We start from the raw sequence: 12500 nt of genomic DNA, 5'->3' as shown, positions 1-12500 counted from the left end.
GCTCTAGAATGATTAAAAAAAACATCTTTACCATATGTGGTCGGATTTGTGTTTTATTTTTCTTGTGTCTGTGCATGGATCGGATATAGCCACTGACCTTTGGCATCCAACGTACACTGCAGATGTGTTTATATTTCTGTGGACACATACACACACACACACACACACACACACACACACACACACACACACACACACACACACACACACACACACACACACACACACACTAATTATATTTTATTCTAAGCTCTTTAAATCTCCATTCGCCACACAGCATGTTTTCATTACCTCCTGAGGTGGGATTTCCTCATTCGTTTGACCCCATTGTTGTCATCCCCCAGGCAGAGCAGGACAGATGAGATGGCTCACCTGCGATTCTGAAGGTCATCTCATCTCCTTTCAGCTTTAAGCGTGGTTAGGTTATTCACAATGTTTGTTGTAATAACGTTTAGCTTTAAGCTCGGTTAGGATAAGGACATTTAGCTTTCAGCACATGAGGTTATTCACTTGGCAGCAGGATTATTATATAGGCTACTGTACTTTGTATGCAGAATATACCTGGTGTTGTTTATACAAAAAAAGAAAGGAACCTAATGTAGATTTTTTTTTATCATGTTTGGATTATTCACATTGTTGATTGTAATGACATGCTTGACGGATTGTTGTACACTGTATACAGAATATCCAGGGTGTAGTGGTTTATTTTTCTTGTAAAGAATTTATTATTATTATTATTTTTTTATCATATTGTCCACATTGTTTGACATGATAATGAGCAAGATAGCAGAATAATTATCATTCCCGTTCTGAACATGTGCTCACACGGTCAGCTGGCCTGTAAGTCATTGGCAGCAGAGATCTCGGTCCACCCCACTTTATTTTAATTACGTGGTAGCTGTATTATAAGCAGCATTTTACACTCATGCAGAGTATCCAGTGTGCAATGTTGTTTTGCCAAAAAAAGAAAATGGATCTCATTTTAGCTTTTGTCATACAGCAGTTAGTTTATTCACGTTAATGACATGGTTGCAAGATGCATATTATTTCCTTTCTGAACACACACATGATGTGCAAAAGTCACTGGCAAAGCAGACAACCTGATCCTCTCTTTTTGACCTTGACACTCAATGGCAGTAATAGTCATTATAGGTCATTCACATTGTAGCAATATGTAAAAAAAAGCTTTCATCACACTTAGGTTATTCACATTGTTTGACGTGATTGAAGCCCACACACACACACGGTGAGCCAGCCTACATGTGCAAAAAGTCATTGGCAATGAGCACAAATCCCGAATCCCCCCTTTTGACCTTGGCACTTGGTGGCACTCGGTGGCAGGAGCGTAAATGCAATTTCACTCAGGCTGATCCTCTTAGTGCTCCCGCTAATGTCCCAGGCCACCATCCCGACTACTGTGATTCACTGCAGAGTAGGCTAGTGCTGCTGCTGCTGCTGCTGCTGAACCAGCCGCTGAAAGCCAGACTGTAATCATATAGTAGACTAGTCTACAGAAACCACGCTCACACATGCTGACATTTCCATATGATTTAAAAATTGTGTTTCTGTAAGTACATGAAATGCCCTGAGATGTGTGAACTGACCTGGGCTGGTGCGTGCCCCGTATGCTTGATGAAAGAGAGTCGTAGAAGCTTAGCATTACAGAACACTATTACTATAGTGGCAGTTTTTTAAGGGAGTAGGAATGGTCCTCGGCCTGACAAAGATTGAGAACACTTATGTTAAAAAAGACAAAGAGTATGTGTGTGTGTGTGTGTGTGTGTGTGACCCAGTAGCAGAGGGGAGGGGATTACTTGCCACCAGCTCTTAATTTAAGGGCCGATATTGTCCATATGCAAAGATACAACCACTCGTAAATCTGTCCCCTCAAACCTCCCTTGGCCGCCCTGCAAGGAGCTTTTAGGCAGCGACCTAGTAGCCTACAGACATTATTGTGTTGAGCGAGATTCTATTTATCTTTTTTTGGTCAGTCTACAACTGCCTCTCGTGACCACTGCATCAGAAAGACGGGATCTCAATCTGTCAAAGGTCGTTCCATAACTAGTTACAAGGTTATAACCTAGTCGCGCGCGAGATAGAATTTACGCGCGAGATGTCCCACTCCCACAACAAACGAAATGGACCACTGGTCACTCTGTCTCCAGTCTCCGCTGTCACGTTACCTTTTGCCTGTTCGATCGGATTTTGAGTAGGGTACCTGAACAACTGCTATGGGCTGAGGATTATGTTGCCGAGTTCTTAGGTACGTCTTGTATAGTGATAGAAACATGTTTGTAATTTGTAATGTTCACCAGTCTGGGTAGCAGCTGGCTAAAATTGAGCATTTATTTATTTACCACTTTTCGCTTAGCTGTTGCAACCAAAGAAGCTAAGGCGCCCTGACAACAACGAAATTGACTCATTAGGACCTAATTAAGAAATGAGACTGAACCATACGTGTGATAGGAAATAATAGAGCAGCCCCAAAACCCTCCTCCTTCGCTGTGTGTGTAGAACTTGTCTTTATCTCCGTGCGCAACGTGCAAAACTTGAGGCATCACATTTTGACAAGTGAGCTACAAATCCGAACGGTCGGAATGCATCATTAGAACTAATACACGCGTTTTGAAAATGCCGTCCTTCAGACAGCAGTGTTTATTTCTTGCTTCATTCGTGGTAGAAGTAAAGTGCAGTGAAATATGTGTTGGTTTGCAGACGTAGACAGTGGGTGAGATGCAGCCAAGTTCTGTCACGGTGAACTTGGTTTCAACTTTCATGTCGGATATTCGAGAGAAATTCGCACATTTTGCAAAATCATGGTTCATTCCCCAGAGACATTACGGCATGCTTTGACTACATATGATCAACCAGGCCCAGCCCAAATTATTCTGATAGAATGTCACTTTTTACATAAAAACAGTGTTTCCTATGGGGTTAGCCTACTCATCTTTTCCAACAGCTTTCACCTCAAGTGATTGGGGGCCCCCAAAACTAGCATGCATTGACTGTATGCAAAAACTAAGAAAGACACACCCCAAAAAATGATACCATGTCATAAATATGCTAAATATAGACTACCATTGTTTCCTATGGGATTATGTATCATTGAGCCTTTGTCCACACATCACTGAAGATCTCCACCCTCAGTGCAGTGCAAACCGTGAAGTAGGCCTACACTCTGCAAAATTGGAAACAGGGACTGGGCTGGAAATGTTAAGGGATGATGTGAAATTTGGAGAGGTAGACGACACACACACACACACACACACACACACACACACACACACACGGATCACACGGAAAGCGCACCCGGAAAACAATAAAAATAGTTGATCTAAAAAAAGAAGCACGCCATACATTAATGTATGAGCTTTGGTGTGGGGGTAATATGTGTAGGGGCCTGCTGGTGGTACAGCCCAGGGGCAATAAGGGTGCAGGAGGGCAGGAGCTGGAGCTCCTCTGTTGCTGATGTGCGTCTGGATTTTATTTATTACGCCGCGTTTTCAGGCCAGTTATTGATAGCAGTCCGATGCCATTTGCTATTGTTCATGCTGCATCCAAACTCAGCAAGCAACCACTCACAACCACTTAGGCATGTGTTTATGTGTGTGTGTGTGTGTGTGTGTGTGTGTGTGTGTGTGTGTGTGTGTGTGTGTGTGTGTGTGTGTGTGTGTGTGTGTGTGTGTGCGCCTGTACCTGTGTGCATGTGCATGTGTTTATGGGGGTATGTGTCCATGTCTGTGTGAGTTTGTGTGTATGACTTTTATTTTATTTTGTTTTCCATCCATCCGAGAGCACAGTGGGGGAGATGAAGGACCAAACAAGAAATCTATAATCATGTTCTACAGTCCTAATGATGACAGAGGCATCCTACCCTCCCTCTCTCCATTCCTTCCTCTCTCCGTCCCTACCCCCCACCCTCCTGTTATTCTTCTCTCTCCCTCTCCTCTCCTCTAATGCTCACAGCTGAAGCATCCTCAATCCCTTGCTCCCTCATCCTTCCCTCTCCACCCATCTCTCCCTCCATCCTCCTATCCCACTCGCCTCAAGCGGTTCTACTACCCCTCCTTACCTCTATCCTACATCCCTCGCTCTCTACCTCCATCCTTCTTCATCCTTCTCACCCCAACTCCTCTACTGCAATAGTGAGGATTGAAGCATCCCAGCTATTCTAGCCATTCTATCTTGCCTCCTCCCCTCGCTCCCTGCATCTCTTCCTCTGTCCTCCTCTCCCCCTCTCTTCTTCTCCTTTTTTCTTCTGCTCCATCCTCTATCCCTCGCTCCATCCATCTCTCCCTCTTTCCTCTTCTCCCCCTCTTTCCTCCATTACAGCATCCTAGCCTCCCTCCATTCTCCAGCCTTCTTCTCCTGACTTCTACTCAATGCTGACCTAAGCTTCATCCGGCAAATGTGTGTGTTTGGTTCTCAGCATTGTGATTGTGTTACTTGTATGGAAGGCCCTTTTCATCTGTATTTTTTCTTTTCCCCTGCTTCATTCTTTTATTTCTTTTTTTGGCTGTGTGTGAATTTGTAGACTGAAGTTGAGCAGTGGACCATCTTTATAGACATGAGACATGCTTTAAGCTTCTCTCATTCTCTCTCTCTCTCTCTCTCTCTCTCTCTCTCTCTCTCTCTCTCTCTCTCTCTCTCTCTCTCTCTCTCTCTCTCTCTGTCTCTCTCCCTCTCCCTCTCCCTCTCCTGTCCTCTCTCTCAGAAGTACGAGTGCAGCTGCTGTCTTTGAAATAATAGTGCTAGATGAGTATCAGAACTCTGTCTTTGAGTTTTAGAGCTGTGGTAGTCATTTATTATTATCTGTCTTCATAGAGACTTTTTGTTATTAACTCTTGGGTTGAGTCTGTATTTTCAGTGTATGTGTGCGTGTGTGTGTGCGTGTCTATGATTGCATTTCATTCATCTTCATCAGTCCACCACACGGTTTTTATTACCACACAATAGAACTATCATACTTGAAAATGTATACTGTATTTTAATCATTGCTGCCAAACAACAGGACAGTATGGAAAATGCCTAGCCTGTTCATGGTGTGTGTGTGTGTGTGTGTGTGTGTGTGTGTGTGTGTGTGTGTGTGTGTGTGTGTGTGTGTGCGTGCGTGCGTGCGTGCGTGCGTGCGTGCGTGCGTGCGTGTGTGCGTGCGTGCGTGCGTGCGTGCGCGCTGTGTTGGCAGTTGGTCTCCGCTGAAAGGTTGAACTGCCTTTTCCCATGGCCCTTAAGGTACGAACTCTAGGAGCACCAGCCCAAATACAATGGAGAGGAAGCAGTATGCAAAAGAGACATGGCTGGCCCCTGGAGCCAAACTCCTTGGAACTCTAAAAACAACGGGGCTCTAGAACACCCCTAGACTTCTGACGGAGGGCTCTGTGGTTGGGTCGTAAGGATGGCTTGAGGCATTTTGGCATCTCTTTGGTTCCATTTCAATTTGCATGGCCAAGAGAAGTTGCTGAAAATTTGGGGCCAAAAAAGTGGAAGAACTAGTTTCCAAAAAAGGAAAAGAAAAGGAACGCTTCCAAAAATGCACAAGCAGCTGCCTTAAGTACACTTTGACGATTCTTTTTTTTTGGGTAACCAAAGACAAAAGCTGTTTTTGTCAGCAGCAGCGGAGGTCCTTGTATAGAGGTCCCCAAAAGTCATTAATCACTGGCATCTTTTCAGCTGTCAGGCCATACAAAAGGTGACCCCCGCTCCACAAAGCCGCTTCCAATAAAGACCTTTTATTATGGAGCGGGTTAGAGCGAGGGTAGGGGTTGTCTTGGGTTGGAGCTGGGGTGTGTTGATGTTGGGGCTGTGGATGGGTGAGCTGGACTATGGTAGATATAGTTTACAGTGGATTATGGGTTTGTCCCACACAATTATAATACAGTGGACTTAAACGGCTTATCCTCTGATAGAAAAGCCTAGTCTGAACTCGAACGAACATATTGTGCTGAATGATTACCACACATTTCTTTCCTGTGTGCATGACAGAGCACTCGGTTTGTTTTATGAAGCGATCCTTCTTGAAAAATTGCCTTGTTATTCATGTCATTTCTTTCTTTACGGTGTGAAATCGAGTCATGAAAATATTGTAGCCATATTTCTTTCACTTGCTTCAAACGCAAGTGTGTCTCTTGTGTTTGTTTGCGTCCCCTCCGTCTTTTAATCTATAGCCATGGGTCAAAATTGCCTCTCGTATAACACACCACGTCTGCTGAGCTACAGCACGTATGACTGAAATGAAAACCGAAAAAGAAAAAGAAAAGCGTAGTGCATGGAGGAGAGGCGAATCAATTTGAGATAATACGCCCTGAGTTGTGTGACACTCCTGATTTGGAACAAAGAACCCTGGCCATGTCGAACGGGGCGGGGGGCTAAATGAATCAGCGCCGGTGGAAATCTCTCCACCTTTACTGAGCCTTTAGAGAAAACAATGACCTATCCTCTAATCAACTTCATAAATCCACAATGACATGCTTTAAGCTCCCCACCCAGTAGCTGCAGAGCCATGCGATAACCTGCCAGGCCGGGAGCAGCCGCCTATAAATTGTTATCTGGACCATATAACCCCCCTCTAAAAGCATTGGGGAAAAGGTGCTGCTGTCGCTACTGCTGCCACTAGCCTACTGCCACCATTAGAGACCAGCCATTCCGTTTTTTTCTTTTTTTTTTTGCCTCGCCAGTAAATATTACCTGCTACATCAGATTAGCATATGCTGGGGTGTAATTGAAGTCCCAGCATATTGCCCTAATTTTTCTACTCCACTGCCGTCTTGGCTGGCCAATTTGTTTGAATTTGGAAAATTGCTTAGCAAGTTAAACAGGTTAATTAGCCTTTCAAATAGGCTCTCATAGCAAGCGGACAGAGCATAGTTTTTTTATTCCCTCAAATGTTTGTTAGTGCAGACGCACATAAATTATTTTCCAATAGATTTTTAATGAATTGTTCCCTCTTCTCCCATTTGCGTTTTTTTATTGAGCATTATCTGTCATAGGTTTATAGACAAGTCTGACTTTAAACACCCCATACTGGTTTGGTATTCTGTGCAGTTTGGTAGTTTGGTCCACTTTGGCGCCTGTGGTGATTCGTGAGTTATAAAAAGTGCAATCTGTGGAAGGACACCTGCCTCTTTAAGAGTTCCTCGGATAGCAGCCTTTCTCTATAGCACATAAAAAGGAATATTTGTGTGTGAAGGGGGGGACTGGGATCGTAAAACTTTATGGGACTAAGATTTGTTGTGCGGCATTTTATATTAAAGAAAATTAATCCTGCCTTCTTCGTCGCTAACTGCTGTATTTGCAGGGAAAGCTTTTGGAGGGGCTCCATTTCAGCAAAGCATCCCCTTTTCCACAAAAACCCATCATGTGCAACAAAAATCAAGTCGCTATCGAATAAAGAGGATCTTGCTAGTGTCCTCAGTGTCTGCAGCCTAGTGCTCGTAAATGTATTACACTCATAACTGGGATTTCATGCCCAGGGGAAAGTTGTGTCTAGTCTGGTGTCTGTCAGTTAAAGAAAATTCTTACCTCAAAAAACCTTATTCCCAGAGCAATATGCTCTTATGAAACCAAGCAGATTTCCAGACTAAACTCCATGACATCATAGGTCAGAGGTGTAGCCCGAGTTTAATGTCTGGAAATAAATGAGAAACGCATATTTCTCACTCAGGCACTTCATTACGATGCTCTGAAGAGAGCAGAGTGTGTGTAGGTCCTTATGAGAGGAAGTGTGTGGAGAGGCTTAAACATTTCTGCAGCCTACAGGATAGCCAACCCGAGATTACGCTAATTAAATACATACCCTGAGTACGTTCAGGGCTGTCACTGGGATATATTAATGTAGTGATTCGCAGAGGATCATTTTACGGAGAAGCAGGTTGTGTGCCAAAACAAATGGTAATTTCTCACTCAAATTGCTCATTTAAGTGGAAGAATGTGAGTAAGTGGTTGAAGAAAGAAAGAAGAAAGAAAGAAAGAAAGAAAGAAAGAAAGAAAGAAAGAAAGAAAGAAAGAAAGAAAGAAAGAAAGAAAATAACCTGCAACCAGCATGGTGCATAACCATACCTCCAGATTGTAAAAGAAAAGTAAAAAAAAGCCATATAATAGTAATCAAGAACATTCTCCTTTGTTCTCTGCCTCTTCCCTCCTTTCTCCCTCCCCCTCCCCTTGTCTGCCTATCCCCTTCACCTCCCCTGCAGCTTTTCTTGGTCTGAACACCTTCCCTGTACCTTTTTGATGCTGACTGAAGAGAAGAGGTCGTTGCCATGGAAGTGAAGGAACGCAGACCCTACCGCTCGCTGACCTCCCGGCGGGACGCGGAACGCCGCTACACCAGCTCATCGGCCGACAGCGAGGACGGCGGCAAGATCAACCCCAAGTCCTACAGCTCCAGCGAGACACTCAAGGCCTTCGACCAGGACTCGCGGCTGGCCTACGGGAGCAGAGTCAAGGACGTGGTGCACCATGAGGTCGACGAGTTCTGCAGACAAGGTACGGAGAACAGATTTCATTCATCATGTCTTCTTGTTAAAAAATTGTTTTCTTTTTGTTTCAGACGTACAGGCTTTCGCATTTTAAGCTTTACCTGACATGTTTGGATGGTGTAACCTCCATCATCATCTTGGATGTTGATGTGTGACATGTTCGGTAAAGGGAAAAAACGTAATGACTAAGGCAAGGAGGAGCAATGCTGTTTTTAGGTATTTGGTGGCCCTAGGCAAAGAGGGGCCTGGGGCCCCTTTTCTCTCTTCAAACTATTTGGACTATTGCGGAGGGGAGTGGCCGCCAAGAGAGATTTCAATAGCAGAATGATCACACTTTTCGGTCATTTAATTTAAATAGTTTTGCCTCACTCACAAAGTTGGCATTGCTGTCATTTGTGTACAAGTACATAACCAGTTACTACTTAGCAGAGACAGAGACATAGTGATTAGGTCCACAAGTTCTGCAGACAAGGTAAAGGAGTGATACTGCTCTGCACTGATCAATCAGACTGCTGCTGCTCCTAGTGATTATTGTGTGAATGTTCCATGTATGGGCATAATGAAAATGCAATATGTATTTTATGTGTAGAAAAGACGCACAAAGGCACACTACAAACACACACACACACACACACACACACACACACACACACACACACACACACACACACACACACACACACACACACACACACACACACACACACACACACACACACACACACACACTACAATGCAATAACCCATGCAATGAATTATGCATGCACATACACATAAGTTTATACGGTAACTGAAATGCATAAATGTACCATATCGACCCAAATGAGATAGAACGACCTTCTTGAGAAGAAAGGCCACCATGTTACAGCATCTATGAAATGGTTTGTTCTTATAAATCTGTAGAAGTTTGTTTGCTGTATCTTACAAGTGCAAGGTTTTAAACCTTTTTAGATGCCACCACGAGCTACGTATCTGAAACATTTCAGATGAAACATTTTTCAGTCTCCTCCTTTTTCTTCGACAATTAAGCCAAACTGTGTGTGATATTTAATTTTTTAGGGATTTAATGTAGTACAGTAGTACAGTTAGTGTCATACAGTAGGTTATCCTTTGGCTCTAACCATCTGAGAAACTTTCTCTCAGAGGATAAAAGAGTTCTTATTGCACTGTTGTAGACCTGACATTATATTATCCTGAGATTTAACGAGGAGGGCCCGGCCCAGCCATGCCAGGGCTCTCTGATGTCTTTTTACGACCTTCTGATGTACGCAGATGATGATGGCGAGCAGAGAGTGGGAGAAGCATCCGCTCTTTCGCTTGTTCTCTCTTCTCTTCTCTTCACTCGTTCGTTTGCTCGCTCACAAACCTTTTTAACTCCCCATGAATACTAAATGCAGTGTGGCTCTTGATCACACCACCAGTGGCACCAGCACTCTTGGTGCTTTTTTTCTGGTGCTTTGCTTTTGTCTCCGGCACTTGCTTCCTGGTTTAATCACAGGAAACATGCAAGCCATGGACAAACTGCTGCAATGGTTTGCCTTCTTTGCAGCTCTAGGATTGTGATAAAAAAAGGAATATCAGAACTTAAAGTAAAGTTTGGTGGGTGACGTGTTTTGATGTGGAAAAAAAGTTGATGAGGGTAGATTTTGATCTGTTGCATACTTTTTTGATTGAGGCAGTTATTAATCTACTGGATGTCCCCAATTAGGGATGATCTTTCATAAGTTCACAAGGAAGTGTCTCCATCTGTCAGCGTACTTACCATTCCCTCTGGTCATCATTATGATCTCCATATGTACTGTATTTCTTCTGTGTTATTCCCAGTTCAGATATCACTAATACTGTAGCTCGGCTCATAGATTTATAACCAATGGTTGCATTGCACGTACCTGTGAGGGGGCAGGCATGGCCTTATGGCTAGAGAGTATGGTTCAAATCCTGTACCATCCATAACTAAAATGCTCTTGAGCAAGATATCTATAGCTCACATTGCTCTAAGGACTATAACCAATATCCTGTATCTATAGAACTGTAAGTTACACAATAAAAGTGTCAACCAAAGGTATTTAAATGTAATGTAAATACTATATACACGATAACTCGCTCTGGGGGCTACAGCTGTGGTAGAGGTGCTCGATGTGTATGACTGGACAATACATAGGTAGTAGTTTGATTGTGTTTCTGTCCACCCCAGCAGTAGACTTCTCTCAGTGTATGTATGGCTGCATATAGATACTAAATGAATGAAACGTATGTGCTATTTCTGCTTTCAGGAGCAGACTTCTCTCTGCGTGACCTAGGCTTCGGGGAGGCGGTGCCATCTCACGTGGCGGCCTACCGCCCGGACCTGGGCAGCCTGCCGCATCGCGACTACTCAGTGAGCGTGGGCTCCGATGCGGACACCGAGACGGACGGCATCATGTCCCCCGAGCACGCTGTGCGCCTGTGGGGCCGCCAGAACACCAAGTCGGGCCGCAGCTCCTGCCTCTCCAGCCGGGCCAACTCCAACCTGACACTGACTGACACCGAACACGAGAACACAGAGAATGGTAAGGCTCTATTTTCTTTTTAAATATAAAAACCTAACCCTCTTGTTTTGTTTTTTGTTTTTTTATTTCTTGTTTTTGTTGTTGTTGATGTTTTTGTTTTTGTGTTGTTTGTTGTTTCCTATGTTGATATACCAGACAGGACGTCTTGTAGATGTATTTGCAATATAGTCTTTTTGTTTGTTTACTATGAAACACGTGCACAAAGCTGAAACTGGACAAGCCTTTTACACAGGTCTACTGCAGGCTGCCTGAGTCACGATGTACTGTAATCACTCACTTGAGCCGGAGACGTATTCTGCTGCCCCAGGTGTCACATCTCTCCTCTCTGCAAAAATGAGCATCAAAATGGCAGGTTGTGCCACATGGTTGTTTCCCTCTTCTCTGCCCACCCCACACACTACCCCATATGAACCTGAGCCACCGGAGGCTTGTAGTAGGCAAAGCCTAGAGCTGCTCCCAGTGAACCATGTCTGTGACCAGAAGGGCAACTTTGGTCATCTGGGCTAGCAATTTTCAAAACAACCCCCTTCATTTTATTTTTCTTTACTCTTTAGATTTGGTTCGCGAGTTGTTGAACTGAAGTGACGTTTTTTGACGAGATAGTTTTGAATTTCTCTTTGTTTTTTTTGGCTGATGTTGATGTTGATCTTGCATAGCCACTGACCTCATCCATAATCATGGACTCTCTTGAAGCTTGTCAGCTGTTGTTTTGAGTAGGTAATGAGTGGCCTCTTACAACAGGGTTAGTTGAAGGGGTTGCCCCTGGGCAGTTGTTTTTTTAGTGCGTGGTAAGGCACACACTTTAGAGATAGCATTACACAACAATTACTGATTTCAACTGAACTGTGAAATTTCACAATCCCCTGCATTGTCCATTTTAGCAACTTAAACCCAGTGACCCTGGCCTAATACTTTTATTTGTTTATTTGCATAATTTTTTGTGTTTTTGTTTGAAATCACCCTGCCTTTGGCGCTCTTGTGAAAATAAAGCCAACATGTTTTCCATAGCTTAGATGTTATTCTACTTTTATTACATGTAATTTTTCAAAGTCCAAGTAAGTCATTCTAATGGGCAGATGTGGACCGTGTCCAACTCCCTATAATCTCTTCCAAGTGCATCTTCACAGAGGGACGGCAAAATCAAAGCCTCAAATAGACTTAAAGAAGACAAAATAAAACTTCCGTCAACTGTCACATTTTTGTTCTTTTTTTTTGCACCGTGGTAACATAATCTTGATCTCCCCCCCGGCTCGCCCGAAGACAGCAATTAGACACGGTGCCATGATTAGTCGTGCCGTCGCACGATGGTGACAGGTGATGTTGATGACATCACTAGCCAGGCAGGCAGGCAGGGCAGGTCGGAGCAGCGTAGCATAGCGGAACGGAGACGGTCTGGTGGTGTGTGGTGTCTTGTCTGGGGTTGCTCTTCTCCTCCTCTGCTCTCTGCTCCCTGATCTGTGCTCCTGGGGGCTGCCTG

The 12500-nt window shown here is 43.9% G+C and overlaps 1 protein-coding gene across 3 annotated transcripts in view; it reads left to right on the top strand.

Annotated features, from left to right (window-relative positions):
• The window catches only part of tenm4 (teneurin transmembrane protein 4), a 359210-nt gene that overhangs the window by 60347 nt on the left and 286363 nt on the right, over positions 1 to 12500 (top strand). For all 3 annotated transcript variants that reach the window (XM_063204786.1, XM_063204785.1, XM_063204784.1), the window contains exons 2-3: positions 8190 to 8481; positions 10748 to 11023. In XM_063204786.1, coding sequence (XP_063060856.1) covers positions 8256 to 8481; positions 10748 to 11023 — 502 coding nt within the window. In that variant the 5' untranslated portion in view covers positions 8190 to 8255. The remainder of the gene's footprint in view (positions 1 to 8189; positions 8482 to 10747; positions 11024 to 12500) is intronic.

This window comes from Engraulis encrasicolus, chromosome 8 (genome assembly GCF_034702125.1).
Source record: "Engraulis encrasicolus isolate BLACKSEA-1 chromosome 8, IST_EnEncr_1.0, whole genome shotgun sequence".
In the NCBI taxonomy this organism is placed as follows: domain Eukaryota; kingdom Metazoa; phylum Chordata; class Actinopteri; order Clupeiformes; family Engraulidae; genus Engraulis; species Engraulis encrasicolus.
This window is presented reverse-complemented; position numbering and strand designations above follow the sequence as displayed.